At 41.4% G+C, this 21,177-nt stretch overlaps 1 protein-coding gene and 1 non-coding gene across 4 annotated transcripts; both read right to left on the reverse strand.

The window, feature by feature from the left end:
• Positions 1-520: 520 nt before the first annotated feature.
• MFAP3 (microfibril associated protein 3) lies at positions 521-20,507 on the reverse strand. Of its 3 annotated transcripts, XM_038772696.1 has the most exons (5): positions 20,402-20,507; positions 16,333-16,409; positions 12,932-13,001; positions 7,173-7,662; positions 521-3,778 (listed from the first exon to the last, which is right to left on the reverse strand). In XM_038772696.1, the coding sequence occupies exons 4-5, from the start codon at positions 7,540-7,542 to the stop codon at positions 2,988-2,990; spliced, it is 1,161 nt and encodes a 386-aa protein (XP_038628624.1). In that variant the 5' UTR covers positions 7,543-7,662; positions 12,932-13,001; positions 16,333-16,409; positions 20,402-20,507; the 3' UTR covers positions 521-2,987. The 3 variants fall into 3 exon arrangements, with proteins under 3 accessions (XP_038628624.1, XP_038628623.1, XP_038628625.1); XM_038772695.1 differs by lacking the exon at positions 16,333-16,409; XM_038772697.1 differs by lacking the exons at positions 16,333-16,409; positions 20,402-20,507 and adding an exon at positions 16,703-16,777.
• On the reverse strand, positions 8,217-8,354 carry LOC119920177. The gene has a single exon (XR_005447941.1). It is a non-coding gene; the product is annotated as a small nucleolar RNA SNORA7 (small nucleolar RNA).
• Positions 20,508-21,177: the final 670 nt, after the last annotated feature.

The following is a 21,177-nucleotide window of genomic DNA, read 5'->3' on the forward strand; positions in this document are numbered from 1 at the left end:
ATTTTAGGTCAAAAATGCTCTAGGTTTTTGCCTAGCTAAGAATTAGAGAGAGATGTTACTTGGTTTAACTTCAAAACATCAGAATTTAACAAAAACAGCGTGGCTTAGTGGCAAGAGCCTGGGCTTGGGAGTCAGAGGACGTGGGTTCTAATCCTGGCTCCGCCACTTGTCTGCTGTGTGACTTTGGGCAAGTTACTTCTCTGTGCCTCAGTTACCTCATCTGGAAAATGGGGGTGAAGACTGTGAGCCCCACGAGGGACAACCTGATGACCTTGTATCCTCTCCCCAGTGCTTAGAACAGTGCTTGGCACATAGTAAGCGCTTAACAAATGCCATCATTAATATTATTATTATAAGATGTAATTACAGTGGTTCAACGGATGTCTTGAGATAATCTGCAGTTTTCCTAGGCTCCCTATTGCCATTGGTTAAGAAAGGTGCCAGTCTATTAATCTTTGCAGATAGGTGAATTGCCATTTACTTGATTTCAATCAGAAACGCATGTAACTTGACAAAGGTATTTTTTCTGAGAATTTATTCTGCAAATCTACCAGGTGATTTCACGTGTGCAGTCTTCCAACCATAAAAGTCAAAATGCAATACAGAAAGTACAAAAACCATGACAAATACTTTGAAAGATATTATGTTGGTAACATGTAGCATTTTATAGTCACTAAAAAAAAATTAGACAAGAGTATAAAGCTCAGCAGACACAGTGATTGTCTGAAAACTACAGTTTAACTTTAGGAGATTAGAAAGGTTCCCAAAGTTCAAGTAGGGCTAATGTTAACCAATATTTACATAGATACCAAAAATATTAACAAGGAGAGTTTCTTCCTGAAAACGGTCCTATGGAGTAATACCAACTCTGGCTAAATAGTCATCTGTTTCTATAGGTTACTAACAGCATCACCACTCAACTACTCACCAATAAATCAATCTTCTGTCCTTCAAAATACTGTCATCCTTATACTCCTCAACATGTGGCTGTCCAGTACATACTTTAGTATGGACGATCTCATTTTAGCATATTTGACTGTACAACATAGAAAAAAAGTCTTAATATTCAAAGTGAAACTTCAAATTCCCTTGGGCTATATTAACCTTCTGCCCTTCCCTATTTAAACGCTTCCCCAACTCTTAAAATGCTTACATTAAAACAACTTCAGGCAGTGTTTTCAAACTGTGCATTTTGAAATGATATAATAGCAGTTTATCCTGACTTAAGCCAATCTCTGGAGAGGGAAGAGGGGATGCTGGGGTCCAGAAAACAAAAGAATCTTTCTCTTCTAAAAGGAAGTGACCCCAAAGCAGCAAAGGTGTACTAGAATCTTGGAATTTTAAAACCTTTCCTCATGGCCTGTCAACCAAAAGCTACCTTTGGCTATTCTTCCCTAGCTTTTGTTTAGTTCAGGTTTCCATAGAAACAAATCGGAGTGACTGTCCCTGACTGCCCCCATCTATTTTACCTTTAATGCCATCGGATACAGGAACAGCCCAATTCATCTGTACCTCTGAGGATGGACGTACTAATACAGATAATCCAGGACATAAGAATCCATCAAACTTTATCTGGTAATCTTTTGCATTCCCTCCCCCCACCAGCCGAACCTTTATATTAAATCTGGTTGAAGTCTTCTTTTGAACATACTAGCATTTACTACTTCAGGCTCTGTCTCAATAAGAAGTCGAACAACAGGATTGTGAAGTCCTAAAAAGTGTGCCTGTTGCCAAGTTGCTATAGTTATATGACACTATACTTCCTGTACCTGAAAGAAAATAATCTTTAGAGTGTCTATGGGATTTACCTAGATGTCAACTGGAGAGGAAATGCTTTCTGAACCATTCACTCAAACAATGCAGCCTTCAGGACCAAATTACAAAAATCAAGCTTTTTCTTCCTTCTTTTGAGACAACCCTGAGTCAGACTTGTATATTATTTTTACCCAGTAATGACTGCCATTATTTCTTTTCATTTAAGCCTTCCCACTCTTCTGCCACACACATTGACCAAACATTTGGATTTTCTGAAGGCCGCCCTGCCGCCTCTCCCGCGACCTCCTCCCTGGATCCCATGCAGCCCTGGTTTACTCTCTTGCTTCCAAAGGCAAAAACAGAGTAAGCAGGCACTGACTTCAGCACCACATTTAAATTACTGAAAGCTGTAGGTTTCCTTTGGAGTTAAAACTGGTATGAGATCACATACATATAACACACACCACATCCATTTCCAAACAGCATGGTTTATAGCGGTGTGTTTTCCCAAACTTGAAACCAATGGAAGCCCAGGTAATTTATCTGATCAACAATCTGATTTGATACTTAATAATGTAACAGCGTTGCTTCTTATTCTAGAGATACTGTAAAAACCATTCCCTAGGAAAATAATACCAATTTACAGGTACCATTTACTAAATCATTACTTCAATGAACTAAATGGAACAGATGGGAACTAAAGGTCTTGACCACATCCCAGAGTGGGGAGTTTTCTTATATTAAGGAATTCTTTTATAGAGAACTAGGCCCATTATGTTTTTAGAAGACTATAAAGGCCAACAATACAGGACAGGCTCAGAAAGGCCTGCACAAAGTTGAGCTACCCACCTGACAAAATACCTGAAAAAAGGCCCCCACACCTCTGGGCTACAAGGTAATGGGCATGGGGTGGTGCGGGGGGAGAGGCTAAATCCCAGGACAAAGTCTTAATTTATGCCCCTTCCCTTCAGGGACCAAAAGAGCCACTGTTTGAGGTTTGATCCTTTGTTGGAATGTGCTCAAGATTTCCACTGAATAAAGTAGACACAACTTGAACAGAACTAAGAACATTAGAATAAGAAAAAACTGCCCCTCGCCCTGGTAATTCTAGCAATTTATGTCCTTTTCTACCAAGAGGGAAAAAAAAAATCAGTGTTTTGGCTCTGCAGATTTTATTTTCTGCTAAGGACCGCTGAATTATCTGAGAAGAGTTTACCTAGAGACAGAATGGATCAGACACAAATTTCATTTGCCCCATCTCTGCTGACCGAACAGAGTTCAGGAGATTCCAGATCTTCGGAAGGACCGAGGAGGGAGCTATCCTGGGAATCTGTGTCGATGCTCTGAGTTTCTGACTGAAGGTGGATGGAGACCTGAACGGCTATCTCTTGGCCATGTTCATTCAGGGAACCATCATCTGAATCTCCTCCGGGTGAATTACTTCGCCCAATCTCTGGATTGATGACATAGATACCGTTCTGGGCCCCGAGGGCGGGTCTTTCTTTAATTCTCTCTCCCATCCGGTCAGGATCATCCACGCGCACGGCCTCAAACATCTCTTCGACAAACGCCCTGCAGTTGAGGATCAGGGGAGGGAGAGGAACACTTCTTGCTAGCTCTTCGATGTACCGGGCAAACTCCATCGTCTTGAATTGGGTTACTTTGGCCAACTCCAGGGTTTTGGCTGATGTGATGATGGGAATGCGTTTGGCGATCTCAAAGGCCTTCTGGAGCTTCTCGGCACCTTCTGTCCTGAAGAACTCGTTGATGGCCTTCTCTGTTTTGCGGAGGTGACTGCTCATCATGCACAGTCGGGTAATATTCAAGATGAGGGTGATGGTGAAGGCAATCAGGCAGACAATCATATAGTAGATGCTCATGTCTCCTGAGGTGAAGACCACTCGGAGGGTGACGGAGTAAGAGGCGTGAGTCGGAGTAGTGACTAAACACGTGTAGAGCCCACGGTCATCAAAGGTAATGCCGGTGATGTTCAGGGTGTTATTGGAGATCAGCCATTTTCCTCCTAAGAATCCCAAGGGAATCAAAGGAAAGCAGGATCAATGCAAGTCCCAGATCACCAAATATACCTATTCCTTAAACAGGCCACCGCATGTATCCACAGCCCCAAAAGTTTACATTTCATCCTATCTCCTTGGCTGAAGCCATAAAATTAGCATGCTGTAATGGGCGCAAGACCTGAGAGGTATCAGCCGAGGTCTAGAAGAAATCAAGCTATAGGCAAGAGAGAATTTAAATAAAAAGTGACTATGTGATCCTTAGTGATTACAAACTCTTTTAGTGATGTCATAAAATACATCATTTTTACCACATTGAAACAGAGCAAGCCTTTTATTGGGAAAAATTCTCTCTAAAGTTGTGTGGGTATTTGTTTTGTATTTTTAATGAGTTCAGGAAAGCACACTATGGGGACTTAACTTGCTTTTCTAAAGAGGTTTTGATTTCCCGGAAGGATTGACTGAAGCCCAAACAAATGATCTGTCCAAAAGTCAGTGTGGAAAAGTGGTTTAAACAGGGATTAGAACAAAGGACACTCCAGGATCAAAGGGTATTAGCTTCAGCTCTCAAACTCTGTCTCCTTATCAATTTTTATCTATCAAGAATACTTGTTGGCTTTTCTATCATGTCTACAAGTGCTAATATGGGAAACCAGCCAGCTGTTTCTATGAGTAACCCTATCATACCACATTCCTATTCTAAGTTATTTTTAATGTGGATCTCTAACTTCAACAAAGCGATTTTTAAATATCTTTATAATCCTTTTATTCTAGGAACGGCGTCCTGATTCTACTTGTACTCCAATCTCACTAAAATAACACCGATTTTGTGTAGTGAATCGATGAGCAGTTGTCAGTTGCAACAACTGTGAATATCATTTAAGCGAAATCTTTTCATACAATTTTGACTTCTTTAGGGGAAGGACTATGGACACTCAATTCTCAATTAATGCCTCTATTAGTAATGTTATAATTAAAGCTGCCAGAATTAAGTCTATACTTTTGTCACAATTCCTAATAAAACCTCAAGATTTTGGAACCTTGGGCCAAATGGACAAATTAATAGTTCTTTGCTTGGGTTGCCAAAAATAGGTTAGAAAAACTCTACTGCCATTATTAGATATACTTAGGTAGATGATGGCGTTTCCAATGAAAGTTGAGGGAAAAAAATAGCAATATTCAATAAATGTGGGATACCCTGCGGCTGAGAAGGGGGAGAGAGCTGAGGCTATAATCTAAATAATTTAGGAAAATAAAATGACCCTGATTAAAATTACTTTAGGGGGACCCTCTGGATTATCCAGGCAAGCGGTATACTTTATACTGACCGCACTCCTGGGGCGATTACATCTCATGTCACTTTACTTTCTCCATGCAGACAGTGTTAGAACCAGCAGAAGAGACTGCCTAGACTAATTCCTCTTGTGTTTTCCAGTGCCCGAGTTAGCACATAAATCGAATCAAGTATTTCCATTATAATAATAATGATGGCATTTATTAAGCGCTTACTACGTGCAAGGCACTGTTCTGAGGTTACAAAGTGATCCGGTTGTCCCACGGGAGGGCTCACCATCTTAATTCCCATTTTACAGATGAGGGAACTGAGGCCCAGAGAAGTGACTTGCCCAAAGTCACACAGCTGACAACTGGCGGAGCCGGGATTTGAACCCATGACCTCTGACTCCAATACGTTGTGGGACTTAGAAGAGACAAAATTGCATGAGAAAATATTTACTTTGGAGTTTCTGAAAATCAGAGAGATCTTGAAACCTCCAGGTTGCCTTAGTTTTCCAGGTAAAGCTTCTCTAAAGCAGGATCACCCAAAGGTGCCCTCCCACAGGCAGTAATACCTCCACCAGCCATTCCTGGTGGTCTCCAGAGCCTGCCCCAGCTCCAGTCACTTTCGGTGGCCTCAGTTTATCCAAGTCTTTTGCCCATATCAGTTCTACAACTGTCCTCTTGGAATTGTGTCCACTTTTTTCCCTTTCCCTGGATATCCGCTTGTACAACTGTGCCTGCCGCTCTCTGGAGGCTGCCTAGCAGCGGGCCAGGTGAAGCACTGCAGCCTCAGAGGTCTTAAATATGGAGATAATAGATATTTCCCATTCCCTGAGATTACAAATTGAGAGGCAGGGAAATTGTATGCAGATAAATGGTGCACTGGGACCAGCGGTACAGCTGGTGTTACAGCTGAAAATCAACAGATCTTCATCATAATAATAATGGTATTTGTTAAGCGCTTACTATGTGCAAAGCACTGTTCTAGGCGCTGGGGGATACAAAGTGATCAGGTTGTCCCACGTGGGGCTCACAGTCTTAATCCCCATTTTACAGATGAAGGAACTGAGGAACAGAGAAGTAGTGAGTTGCCCAAAGTCACACAGCCAACAAGTGGCAGAGCCGGGACTTGAACCCATGACCTCTGACTCCAAAGTCCGTGCTCTTTCCACTGAGCCACGCTGCTTCTCTCAATAATAATAATAATGGCATTTATTAAGCGCTTACTATGTGCAAAGCACTGTTCGAAGCACTGGGGAGGTTACAGGGCAATCAGGTTGTCCCACAGGGGGCTCACAGTCTTCATCCTCATTTTACAGATGAGGTAACTGAGGCTCAGAGAAGTGAAGTGACTTGCCCGAAGTCACACAGCTGACAATTGGCGGAGCCGGGATTTGAACCCATGACCTCTGACTCCAAAGCCCAGGCTCTTTCCACTGAGCCATGCTGCATCATCACCATCATTGAGAGCATTTATTTAGCCCTGTGTGCAGAACACTGTACTCTCCCCCAATTCCTGGGGTTTGTAGAGAAGGGGATGCAGGGAAGGGTAAGAGAGAGATGTGCTGAGCCAGGAGTTAGGCCTGGGTGATGTACGGCATTTTTTATCCCAGCAATCAATCAATCGATCTTATTTTTTGAATGCTTACTGGGTGCAGAGCGCTGAACTAAGCTCTTTGGGGAGTATGATTCAACAATTGGTAGACAAGAAGTCTGTCTTCCAAAGGAAGAGATGATTTATCAGACAAGGGTTGATGCTTCCCTCTGCTCCCAAGTGTTGGAATGCCTCTTTCTTAAAAATTCCCTGGATTCACACTCCACAATCCCCGGAGTAATACTTTATTGCTCAATGCCTCTTACCATGAGAGCATTTCGTTGTGGCTAACGTAAATCCTTCCTACTGCACTTCCTTTTGATCTAGCCTCCATAGAGATGGAGGCAATTTATTCTTTAGATTTCTTCTTAAATCAGTCTTTTTTTTCCTGGCTAAGTCATCACAAATCTTAGTTTTTACATTTTCCTTGTAGGTTCTGGCTCCCAAACTTTCAATCCGTTTAATTCCCCCTAAGAAATGGGAGGGAAAATATCGATTAAGACAAATCCACCGGCTGTAGAAGAACTTACCATCTCCTTCCTGATCGAGATGCTGTCCTTTTGAATTGTACCACTGAATGTCTTTATATTGGTCGACCGGGAGAAGACATTCCATGACAGCACTAGCGCCTTCTTTGGCTACGATAACGTCTCTGGACTGAGAACTTGCTGAGACCTCGAGGCCCACAAACAATGATTTGTTGGGAGAATGGTATGGTGTCTCCAGGTCGTCTGTCCTGTTATGGACTTCATTTCCCACGGCAAAGGCAACTGAGAAAACAGCATTCACTATCAAAGTGAAAAAGCAATAGGTTGGCTTCATGGGAAACTGGGAAAAGCTGGGTGGAATTCCTTTTTCATGTAATTTATGGCAAATCTTGAAAGCCGATTGCAAAACCATAGAATGGGCAATGAGTTCACAGTTGTAGATTTATTGAATGACATTAGTTTTCCAGAAGACTATCCGGCCAAATTCCCTTTTTCAAATCTTCAAAATCAGCAGGGAAAATCAGCAACTGATCTAAAAAAGAGAAAGATTTAATTAATGTAAGTTTAACAGTCCAAAGCTTCAGAACATAAGAACCTTATTTTTTTAACTAGAAACTGATCTAGTGAAAACATTTAAAGGTATAGTGGTAGACACACTAGATACTGGAGGTAGAAGGGGAAAAGACAGAAAGCAAGATCTCATTGCAAGCGGAAAAAGAATTCTACAAATATTGTGGCTGAAGAGTCACTCCCGTCACATCTTGTCTTTTCTAGTAGGGCTTTTCAAAATCCAGAAACAAAACAAGCATTTTATTAGGGCATTAAATTGGACTAAATGTGATTGGTACATGTAAACTGTCGTTGTTGTCTTACGCTGTTGAGTCGCGTGTGACCCATAGTGATGCCATGGACACATCTCTCCCAGAACGCCCCACCTCCACCTGCAATCGCTCTGGTAATTTATCCATAGTTTTCTGGGTAAAAATTTGGCAACGGTTTACCACTGCCTCCTTCCACGCAGTAAACCTGAATCTCCGCCCTCAACTCTCTCCCATTTCACTGCTGCCCAAAAACAGGTGAGTTTTGACTTGTAGCAGATTGCCTACCACTCGCTAGCCACTGCCCAAGTTAGAAATGGAATGGATATGCCCCTTCTTGACTCTCCCTCCTGTAGTCGAGACTGGTAGAGTACTGGAAACTCTCCAGGTGAGACCCTGAGAGGTGACGTGTAAATTACATTTTAGAAAAACCAGACTCTTTGAATACACCTTTTAGAATCCGTGAAGGAGTTTGTTTGATGTGGGGAGAAGCTTTCAAAGCATCGTGAAACTTTGTAATAGTGAAAATTTCATATGCAATAAATGTCCCCTGGAGTCCTTATTACTTCCAGGGTAGTCTATTGTTACAAAAGCCTTGTGATGGAGAGCCAAAGGCAAGCTAAAAAATTTAGCTTAATGAGTCTTTTATTTCAAGCTCTACCTTTACCATCTGTTCTCCTCTGGATACCAAATGTAAAGTGTATTGTATTTCACAATTATGGCAGTTCAGAGCAAAAGTCGAGTAATTTGAATGCGCATATATTTTTGAGGGGAGTAGATACTGTAGTATGCATTCGAGATTAAGGAACTCTCATTTTCAAATGCTACAACTCCCCTTTTTATAAAGATATTAAATGCAAATTTTTTTCAACTTTTCTCATAAACATTAAATAAAATACTGGGTTTTTTTAATGGCATTCATTAAGCGCTTACTATGTGCAAAGCATGGTTGTACATATTCATTCATTCAATCATATTTATTTAGTGCTTACTGTGTGCCAAGCACTGTACTAAACACTTGGGAGATACACATAAATACTGTGGTGGAGTAAAATAGATTAGTTAAGATGGAAGCTGAATTCTTAGTACAGCAGAATCAATTAATCAATGGTGCTCATTGAGAGCATACTGTACGCACAGCACTGTACTAAGCACTTGGGAAAGTACACTACAATAGAGTTGGTAGATATAATCCCTACCCACAAGAAGCTTGCAGTCTAGAGAGGGAGAAAAACATTAAAATAGAATTCAGAAATAGGGAATGTCAAGGTAAAACGACACGCACATAAATGCTGAGGGTAGGATGAATTTAAAAGGCTTAAGTGGGTACAGAAGAAAATCAAAAGAAACGTTTTAACGTTTACTACTTTTGCCAACCTGCAATAACAATAATAAAAATTGTGGTATTTGTTAATAGGTTATTAGGTATCAAGCATTGTGGTAAGCACTGGGCTAGGTACAAGACAAACAGGTGGGTCACACTCTCCGTCCTACATGGGGCCCCTGATCTAAGGGATATGGAGACCAGGTATTGAATCCCCATTTTGCAGATGAGGGAACTGAGACACAAAGAAGTTAGGTGACTTGCCCAAGGTCATATTTTAGACAAGTGGCAGAGTCCAGATCAGAGCCCAGGTCCTCTGAGTCCCAGGCCCGTGCTCTTTACGCCAGGCCACGCTGCTTCTTTAATGCTCTACAATTAAACAGGGATATAACTATCAATCAACTGTATTTATTGAGTGCTAACTGTGCGCAGACCACTGTACTAAGCACTTGGGAGAGTACAATATTGATTGATTGACTGATTACAATACAACAATGTAACAGTCACAGTCCCTGTCCAAAATGAACTTACAGTCTAGAGGGGGAGACTGGCATTAATATACATAAATGATTTCCAGATATGTACAAAAGTGCTGTGGGTCTGGCGGGTGGAGTGGCGAATAAAGGGAGCAAGTCAGGGCGACACCGAAAAGCGTAAAAGAAGAAACGAGGGCTGAGTCAGAGAAGGCCTTAAGGAGGAAATGTGTCTTCAATAAGGCTTTGAAGGTGGGGAGAGTAATTATCTAAAAAGCAAGTGTTGATTTTATTTTTGTTGAACAAAGCCAATGTGACTTGTAAATTCCCAGCCTTAAATATTTCATGTTTCATTGCCAAACGAGGTTAATTTTCAATTTAGCACAAGATTCTTAGAGGTTGCATCACTCTTTTAAAAAGATTAAGTTTCTCAAAGAAAGCATGTAGCTCCCGTTGTTATAAAAGTTCGAAAATATTTTCCAATACAAGTACTCACTATTACTCTCTCTGAAAAGGCTGAAAGAATTCTGTTCAGTAACGGTACAGATTCTTCTTATTTGCAGTGTGGATGTATCATAAAATAAGAGACGCATGGATCATTGAATTTTTCCATTAAACTCCTCTAGGTCTGACATCCTAACTTCTTCACAGCATTTCGCTTTCATAAAATGTTGATGGCATTACTGAGTTTTGCAATGCCAAAAATTCCTAGTATTTAGGGATAGCATATTTATGTAAAACAGATGGCGAAACTGAAGATTGATTTTATCTTTCAGTGTAGAAGGGGGTATCTTAAATATAAATTTTTCAAGACACCATTAAACAAAAGAGGTGGTTTCATAACAAAGATGCAGAAGGGTGAAACTCCATATTCTCCGAATTATGTATTTAAAGCTTGTGAAATTCTTCCATGACTGCTATACTTTGTGCAAAAGGGAAGTACCGTCCGTGAGAACTTGCGCAGTACGGAAGAGGCAAGAACCCGACAGAAAGATACCTGGTAAAATGAACAGTTCCGCTAATCGAATTCTCCATTCCAGTTAATATGAGGAGCTCTTCAATATCTGATGTGCTATTTGTTAATTCAATTGCATTTATTGAATGCTTAATGTGTGCAAAGCACCAGGGAAAGTACAATATAACAATAACTATATAAGCTTCCCATCCACTCAAGGAGTAGCCATATTTGTTAAGCATCAAATGGGCACAAAACACTGTGCCAAACGCTGGGAAAAAGACATCTTCAACTCTTAAAGGGCCACCCCTTGAATGATGAAGACATCTAAGAAGCACGGATCAACTTCAGGGTTTCCTTCAGCATGCCACATAAGCTCCCACTTTCATTCATTCATTCAATCATATTTCTTGAGCACTTACTACGTATAGAGCTCTATACTGACAGATTGGTAGAGTATAATATAATAATAAACAGACACATTGCCCGCTCACGACGAGCTTCTAGTCTAGAGGGGGAGAAAGACAGTGATACAAATAAATAAATGACAGATATGTATATAAATGCTATGGGGTTGGGGGGAGGATGAATCAGCGCTTAGAACAGTGCTTTGCACATAGTAAGCGCTTAATAAATGTCATCATTATTTATTATTATTAATAAAGGGAGCAAGTCAGAGTGACACAGAAGGGAGTGGGAGAAGTGGAAAGGAGGGCCTAGTTAGGGAAAGCCTCTTGGAGGAGAGTCATTGTCTGTTGGATATGATGATGATGATGATGGCATTTGTTAAGCGCTTACTCTGTGCCAAGCACTGTTCTAAACGCTGGGGTGGATACAAGGTAATCAGGTTGTCCCACATGGGGCTCACAGTCTGAATCCCCATTTTCCACATGAGGTGACGGAGGCCCAGAGAAGTGAAGCGACTTGCCCAAAGTCACCCAGCTGACCAGCGGCTGGGCCGGGATTTGAACCCATGACCTCTGCCTCCCAAGCCCGGGCTCTTTCCACTGAGCTACGCTGCTTCTCTATGATATGAGGATGTGAGGAGGGAGGGCGTTCCAGGCCAGAGGCGGGACGTGAGCGAGAGGTCGATGGCGAGATAGACGAGACCGAGGTAGAGTGAGAAGGTTCGCACTGGAGGAGCGTAGTGTGCTCTGACCCAAACTTCCACCCCCTCAATTAAGCACGGTTTCCATATACAGTCAATGGGAAATACACAATGGGAAATACAAGGAAAATCCTCTTTTTCCTTCATTTGGTAACGGGCAGGCTCTGAGGAAGGGTACTTGAAGGGTAAAGGACATGAGGGAAGTGGAGGTGAAGAGAGAAGGGGGAGGCAGGGGGACGGACAAATGGCCATGGAATGAGAACAATTACGATCCCTTGAGGAGGGAAGAAGTTACGCTGAATAATCATCATCATCATCATCAATCGTATTTATTGAGCGCTTACTATGTGCAGAGCACTGTACTAAGCGCTTGGGAAGTACAGAGGAGGGAAGAAGTTATGCTGAATAATCGAGCGGCCACCTACACCTCCAAAGAGCAGTCCAGACAAGTGCGCCTACATCTCCATGGTCTAGGCAGAACTCCGAAAGGGTCCCAACCCCCATCCCAGGAAAACCGCCTCCGGAGACTGAGTATCGTTCCATTCTTACAGTGTGCTCAACATGTTATTCATTCAATCACTCAATCATACTTATTGAGTGCTTACTGTGCACAGAGCACTGTACTAAGCACTTGGGAGAGTACAAGAATAAACAGACACGTTCCCTGTCCACAAAGAGTTTACAGTCTAGAGGGGGAGACAGACAATTAACGTAAGTAACTTTCCACGAAGACTAAAAATTGGCCAGAAATGGACGGGAAGTGACTGTGGTTTCTGAAAGCTATCAACGACTTGGGAGTCATCACATTATTTCAATTCAAAGCAGTTAGTTGTGCGAACATTTCAACGTCAAAAGACAATTACTACAACAGTGTCAAAAAGGAAGTCAAAGCTATTTTTTTGGCTAGCGGTAGTTGTCCTAACCCTGGTTAAGATGCAAATGGCCTGTTCCGTAGAGTTTGCATAATCTGGGGTATTTATGTGAATGAAAGCAAAATGATTTTAACTGTATTTCCTCAGGTATGGCATTATGTAAGAGCGTGACCGGAGATAATCCAAATTTTCTCTACTGCTAGAAGAATGTAGGTTATTTTACCCTTGAGAGATTTTGAGTATCGACTCACCGGCTTGAAAAGAATTGTAATCTCCAGCTGTCACTCAGTTTTCACCCCAGTTGTTTGCTGCTTCTGCCGACTTCAGGAGGAAAAAAAGAAAAAGACTTTTTCTTTCTGTTCGCAATCTCAATTGAAGTAAATAAGGAAGCTGCACGACTGATTTCCGTTCTGGTGGTTCGGTTACGTAAAAACGTGGCTTGGTAACAGCTACGATTAGCAACATAGTTTAAGAAAAATTCAGTAGAGGAGAAATAACAGGTGCAAAAATGGCATTGTTTCTGATTCCAATTACGACAGACTATTACTTGGTTGTCTAAAAAATTAAATGGGTATTCTACTATATTTACTGGGTGTAAATGCATATTTTACTGAAAAGGGACCGTTTTAAAATGCAGAGGCTCCTTACTTTCCAGCAGTCAGAATGCCAAATTGGCATTCTGAGTATGCAAAGAGGAAAAAGAGCATATTAAAAGTCTTCATTCATTTATTCATTCAATTATTTATTGAACGCTGTGTGCACAGCACTGTACTAAGCACTTGGAAAGTACAATTCAAGTCTTGATACATCTTCTCTAATACTCTTACAAAGACAAATCCAAAATTGTTTTTCTTTATGGCTGCATGTTAAGACAATAAGGTTTCTGGGACTAAAGAACTATAATTTTCAAGTTTATTTTCTTAAATGTTTCCAATTCTAATGATCTTCTGGCTCCCAAAAAATGACTGAATCAATGATGCTTATAACAGGCACTGTGGACATTTGCAGTTGGAACTCAAATATTTTCCTCAAAGAGTGAAAAATTTACATCACTATCACTATCATGGTCAAAACCACCATTTTTTGAGGTGCTTTTATTCGTCAGGCGTAAGCCTGTGGAAAGATTTTCTAGGAAATCTTTTTGAAAATGCACATAGATTATACTGCAAATTAGGTTTTTCATAATGAAACAATTTAGTATATATATTTTTGAGCTATTTACTATTATTTTTAATAGCCAAGCTAAAATTATTTTTAATGCCAGTATGTTTTACATTGTAATTGTTAAGTGGCGTGCCCTGGTCGATAGAGCCCGGACCTGGGAATCAGAAGGATCTGGGTTCTAATTCCGGCTCTTGTCCACATGTCTGCTGTGTGGCCTTGGGCAAGTCACTTAACTTCTCTGTGCCTCAGTTAATTTATCTGTAAAATCTGTAAGATTATGAGCTGTACATGGGACAGGGACTGTTACCAACCTGATTTGCTTGTATCCACCGCAGTGCTTAGTAGTGCCTGGCACATAGTAAAAACTTAACAAATACGACAATTGTTATTATTAATATTATTACCATGTGCTTACTATGTGCCAGGCTCCATTCTAAGCACTGGGATAGAGTCAAGATAATCAGGTTGGACACAGTCCCTGCTCCGTAAGGGGCTCACAGTTTAAATTGGAGGAGGATTTAATCCCCATTTTACAGGTGAGGTAACTGAGACACAGAGAAGTCAAGTGACTTGCTTAAGTCACCCAGCAAACAAGCGGTGTAGCCAGAATTAGAACCCAGCTCCTCTGACTCCTAGGACCGTGCCCTTTCCGCTATGCCAAGCTGCTTTCCAGTTTCAGGATGGAAACAGAGAATAGCAGGAAGGGTATTGCGTGGAGTTGGGCATATCTACAGTGCAGTTCCAGGCATTAGAGAAACAAAAACTCATCTCATTACATGGCAAGCTCCTTGAGGACAGAGAGGCTCTTTAATTTCTCTATTATTCTTTCCGACTCAGAACGGTGCTCTTACAAACCGTATATGCCAAACTGGTCACTTCTCAAGTTATTGTAAGTGAATAAAAGGGGATTTGACCAAATGGCAGGGATATGTGAAGCCTGGAATGTGTCTGTTATAGCCTCACGTTGTACTCTCCCAAGCGCTAAGTACAGTGCCCTGCACACAGTAAGTGTTTAATAAATATTGCTGAAGTCTGGTCTTCAGTACTGAGGGGATAATGGATGAGTAAATTGAAACCCAGTGGAACCCCCACCATTTCCTACGAACTGCAGAAGCCTAAAGGAAAAGTGGACATGTACCGATTTATCCACTGAGTCAGAGAGGATCCTGAGTTCTCTTCCTTATTCTGCTCCAACCTCAAAAGTGTGTTCCTCAGCAATAATAACTGAGCACCCAATGTGAGCAGTGTGTGTACTGTCTATGATACCAGGAAATCCACAGCCCTTATTACACAGAGTGATCTATCTATAATCTTATAATTCCCAGGAGGTTCTGCGGATTCAAATTTCTAAAAATATTACCTGTCACAATCTCTGAGTTTTGAGGGTTTTTTATAAGCACTTAGAAACAGATCCTTGCACATAGTAAGGGCTTAATAAATGCTATCAAAAAAAAAAGTGGCAGAGCTGAGATTTTAACCCATGCCTCTGACTCCAAAACCCGTTCTCTTTCCACTGAGCCACGCTGCTTCTCTATCTACCCCAGCACTTAGTACAGTGCTTGGCACACAAGTGTTTAACAAGTACTACTACTATTATTATTATTATTATTCTCAAAGAGAGTTTAAGTTTCAATGCAGGCTTCTTTTTCTGCATCTTTTCTGGAATTGTTATTGTCTAACATTAAGTGTGTGTGATGTGTTAGGCACAGACCTGAATTCACAAAAGGCAAAAAGCTGACCTGTGAACAATCTAGAAGCTGTAGTGAGGCCACCTCTTCTGTTACACTTGAAGGTTTTTTCTATCATCATTTTATGTGGTTGTGAACTTTCAGCAGTAACTGGATTTCTCAAAGATTATACTCAGAAAGTATCTCAGTGAGCTTTAGACGTATCTTCATCAGAAAATCACAGTTCCTCGATTCAGATAACCCTCAAAATATCTGTAGCCAAGCAGTATCCTCTAGGCATACGCACTAGAAGCTAATATATTCCAGCGCTTAGAACAGTGCTTTGCACTTAGTAAGCGCTTAATAAATGCCATTATTATTATTATTATTATATTCATATGGGATCCCCCTTCTAGACTGTGAGCCCGCTGTTGGGTAGGGACCGTCTCTATATGTTGCCAACTTGTACTTCCCAAGCGCTTAGTACAGTGCTCTGCACACAGTAAGCGCTCAATAAATACGATTGAATGAATGAATGAATATAGATATTGCATATACTTCTGAATAGACACAATCAGCACATACTGTCTGGTTTTGCTAAAGATGATCATCTCATGGGAGAGTAATCAATCAATCGTATTTATTGAGCGCTTACTGTGTGCAGAGCACTGTACTAAGCACTTGAGTAAGAATCTCGACCTATGGGAAACCATCTTAGAGACTTGCTTACTGCTCAACTGCTTATCTCTTGCTACTCCTGGCTCCACTACGAGGGAATTGACACCTAGAGAATGGAAAATCAATCAATCAATAGTACTTACTATACGAAGAATACTGGACTAAGCATTTGGGAGCGTGCAACACAATAGTTGGTAGATGTTTCTCGCGCAACAAGGAGCTTCGAAATAAGTTAGAAGGTGAAATAAGTTAGAACATGCCCTCTGACTCTTGTTTTAATAACAGATGAGAGATGTTTCACGCTTACTAATGAGACTTCCATTGCCTGACCAGGTCACAAGAAGAGACAAATAATTTCACAAATCCCCCAAATCAGTTACAGGTTTCGAGTAGGGACTCTTGGTGAATTTTTGAAGACAAACAACAGGGAAAATCAAAATAAATAGAATAGATATGTGCAAGTAAAATAGAGTAATAAATATGTACAAACATATATACATATTGAGCACTTACTGTGTGCTGAGTTTAATAGTACTTTTCATGATTGTGAAGCTGTGGGATAGATAGATAATCAGGCCTGATACGGCCCCCTCCAATACGGGGCTGACATTTAGTAAGAAGAAGAAAAGGAAGAAAATCAGTTACAGGTTTCGAGTAGGGACTCTTGGTGAATTTTTCAAGACAAACAACAGGGAAAATCAAAATAAATAGAATAGATATGTACAAGTAAATTAAATAAATAGAGTAATAAATATGTACAACATATATACATATTGAGCGCTTACTGTGTGCTGAGTTTAATAGTACTTTTCATGATTGTGAAGCTGCGGGATAGATAAATAATCAGGCCTGATACGGCCCCCATCCAATACGGGGCTGACATTTAGTAAGAAGAAGAAAAGGAAGAAAATCAGTTACAGGTTTCGAGTAGGGACTCTTGGTGAATTTTTCAAGACAAACAACAGGGAAAATCAAAATAAATAGAATAGATATGTACAAGTAAATTAAATAAATAGAGTAATAAATATGTACAACATATATACATACTGAGCGCTTACTGTGTGCTGAGTTTAATAGTACTTTTCATGATTGTGAAGCTGCGGGATAGATAAATAATCAGGCCTGATACGGCCCCCATCCAATACGGGGCTGACATTTAGTAAGAAGAAGAAAAGGAAGAAAATCAGTTACAGGTTTCGAGTAGGGACTCTTGGTGAATTTTTGAAGACAAACAACAGGCAAGCAACCTCCCCGTGCTGACCCATTAAGCCTGCCTAAACAGGTAATTTCAGAAATCCCCCAAATCAGTTACAGGTTTCGAGTAGGGACTCTTGGTGAATTTTTGACGACAAACAACAGGGAAAATCAAAATAAATAGAATAGATATGGACAAGTAAATTAAATAAATAAATAGGGTAATAAATATGTACAAACATATATACATATTGAGCGCTTACTGTGTGCAGAGTTTAATAGTACTTTTCATGATTGTGAAGCTGTGGGATAGATAGATAATCAGGCCTGATACGTTTATATGTTTGTACATATTTATTACTCTATTTATTTTACTTGTACCTATCTATTCTATTTATTTTATTTTGTTAGCATGTTTGGTTTTGTTCTGTCTCCCCCTTTTAGACTGTGAGCACACTGTTGGTAGGGACTGTCTCTATATGTTGCCAACTTGTACTTCCCAAGCGCTTAGTACAGTGCTCTGCACACAGTAAGCGCTCAATATGTACATATGTTTGTACATATTTATTACTCTATTTATTTAACTTGTACATATCTATTCTATTTATTTTATTTTGTCAGTATGTTTGGTTTTGTTCTCTGTCTCCCCCTTTTAGACTGTGAGCCCACTGTTGGGTAGGGACTGTCTCTATATGTTGCCAACTTGTACTTCCCAAGCGCTTAGTACAGTGCTCTGCACACAGTAAGTGCTCAATATGTATATATGTTTGTACATATTTATTCCTCTATTTTACTTGGACATATCTATTCTATTTATTTTATTTTGTTAGTATGTTTGGTTTTGTTCTCTGTCTCCCCCTTTTAGACTGTGAGCCCACTGCTGGGTAGGGACTGTCTCTATATGTTGCCAACTTGTACTTCCCAAGCGCTTAGTACAGTGCTCTGCACACAGTAAGCGCTCAATATGTATATATGTTTGTACATATTTATTACTCTATTTACTTTACTTGTACCTATCTATTCTATTTATTTTATTAGTATGTTTGGTTTTGTTCTCTGTCTCCCCCTTTTAGACTGTGAGCCCACTGTTGGGTAGGGACTGTCTCTATATGTTGCCAACTTGTACTTCCCAAGCGCTTAGTACAGTGCTCTGCACACAGTAAGCGCTCAATATGTATATATGTTTGTACATATTTATTACTCTATTTATTTTACTTGTACATATCTATTCTATTTATTTTATTTTGTTAGTATGTTTGGTTTTGTTCTCCATCTCCCCCTTTTAGACTGTGAACCCACTGTTGGGTAGGGACTGTCTCTACATGTTGCCAACTTGTACTTCCCAAGCGCTTAGTACAGTGCTCTGCACACAGTAAGCGCTCAATACGTATATATGTTTGTACATATTTATTCCTCTATTTATTTTACTTGTACATATCTATTCTATTTATTTTATTTTGTTAGCATGTTTGGTTTTGTGATCCGTCTCCCCCTTTTAGACTGTGAGCCCACTGTTGGGTAGGGACTGTCTCTCTATGTTGCCAACTTGTACTTCCCAAGCGCTTAGTACAGTGCTCTGCACACAGTAAGCGCTCAATAAATACGATTGATTGATTAGTACAGTGCTCTCCACCTAGTATGTGATCAATAAAAACCACTGATCGTACAGGTCTTGGTTTTCGGTTCTCGGCTATTTTCCCCTCATTTTTCTCCCCAACTACCGAAGCTACTGGGGATCAATCAATCAATCAATCGTATTTAGTGAGCACTTACAGTGTGCAGAGCACTGTACTAAGCGCTTGGGAAGTACAAGTTGGCAACACATAGAGCCAGTCCCTACCCAACAGTGGGCTCACCAGTTTCCTGTGTGAAGAGCACTGTACTGAGGTTGCAACAGTGCTTGGCACCTAGTAGGCGCTTCCCAAATACCAGGATTATTATTCAATCAATCAATCAATCGTATTTATTGAGCGCTTACTGTGTGCAGAGCACTGTACTAAGCGCTTGGGAAGTACAAGTTGGCAACATATAGAGACGGTCCCTACCCAACAGTGGGCTCACCAGTTTACTGTGTGAAGAGCACTGTACTGAGCTTGCAACAGTACTTGGCACCTAGTAAGCGCTTCCCAAATACCAGGATTACTATTCAATCAATCAATCGTATTTATTGAGCACTTACTGTGTGCAGAGCACTGTACTAAGCGCTTGGGAAGTACAAGTTGGCAACATATAGAGCCGGTCCCTACCCAACAGTGGGCTCACCAGTTTACTGTGTGAAGAGCACTGTACTGAGGTTGCAACAGTGCTTGGCACCTAGTAAGCGCTTCCCAAATACCTGGATTACTATTCCATCAATCCATCGTATTTATTGAGCGCTTACTGTGTGCAGAGCACTGGACTAAGCGCTTAGGAAGTACAAGTTGTTAACATATAGAGCCGGTCCCTACCCAACAGTGGGTTCACCAGTTTACTGTGTGAAGAGCACTGTACTGGGGTTGCAACAGTGCTTGGCACCTAGTAGGCGCTTCCCAAATACCAGGATTATTATTCAACCAATCAATCGTATTTATTGAGCGCTTACCGTGTGCAGAGCACTGTACTAAGCGCTTGGGAAGTACAAGTTGGCAACATATAGAGCCAGTCCCTACCCAACAGTGGGCTCACCAGTTTACTGTGTGAAGAGCACTGTACTGAGGTTGCAACAGTGCTTGGCACCTAGTAGGCGCTTCCCAAATACCAGGATTACTATTCCATCAATCCATCGTATTTATTGAGCGCTTACCGTGTGCAGAGCACTGTACTAAGCGCTCGGGAAGTACAAGTTGGCAACATATAGAACCAGTCCCTGCCCAACAGTGGGCTCACCAGTTTACTGTGTGAAGAGCACTGTACTGAGCTTGCAACAGTGCTTGGCACCTTGTAGGCGCTTCCCAAATACCAGGATTATTATTGTTAGTTATTCCTGGGTGGTGTTTGCCCAAGGCATGCAGGCCCCAGCCCCCGGGTGAACGTACTAACCTGCCTCTGGATCGCGGATGCTCCCTCACCCGGAACTGCTCTCTCTCTCTCTCGTTCAGTCGTATTTATTGAGCGCTTACTGTGGGCAGGGCACTGTACTAAGCGCCTGGGAAGTACAAGTTGGCACCGCAGAGGGAGGAAGACACCCGGCTGGAAGTGGGGGAACTGCTCCCTCTCCCTGACAGGGATTGGCAAGGAAGATTCCCGGCCAGGAATGGGGGAACTGCTCCCTCTCCCCCGCAGGGCCTAGGAAGGAAGACTCCCAGCCGGAAGTGAGGGAATGGCTCCCTCCTCCCCCCGACAGGGGCTGGGAAGATTCCCGACCGGAAATGGGATAACTGCTAGCAAGGAATGATGATGATGATGATGATGGCATTTATTAAGCGCTTACTATGTGCACAGCACTGCTCTAAGCGCTGGAAGACTCCCGGACGGAAATAGGGGAACTGCCCTCCCCCTGACCGAATTTGGGTGGGAAGATTCCCGACTGGAAGTGGGATAACTGCTCTCTCCCCCCCTCCCACCGCCCCGGCAGGGCCTAGGAATAAATAATAATAATAAATAATGATGGCATTTGTTAAGCGCTTACTATGTGCAAAGCACTGTTCTAAGCGCTGGGGGGGCTACAAGGTGATCAGGTTGTCCCACGTGGGGCTCACAGTCTTAATGCTCATTTTACAGACGAGGTAACTGAGGCTCAGAGAAGTGACTTGCCCAAGGTCACACAGCAGACATGTGGCAGAGCTGGGATTCGAACCCATGACCTCTGACTCCAA

This window comes from Tachyglossus aculeatus, chromosome X1, assembly GCF_015852505.1.
Source record: "Tachyglossus aculeatus isolate mTacAcu1 chromosome X1, mTacAcu1.pri, whole genome shotgun sequence".
Classification (NCBI taxonomy): domain Eukaryota; kingdom Metazoa; phylum Chordata; class Mammalia; order Monotremata; family Tachyglossidae; genus Tachyglossus; species Tachyglossus aculeatus.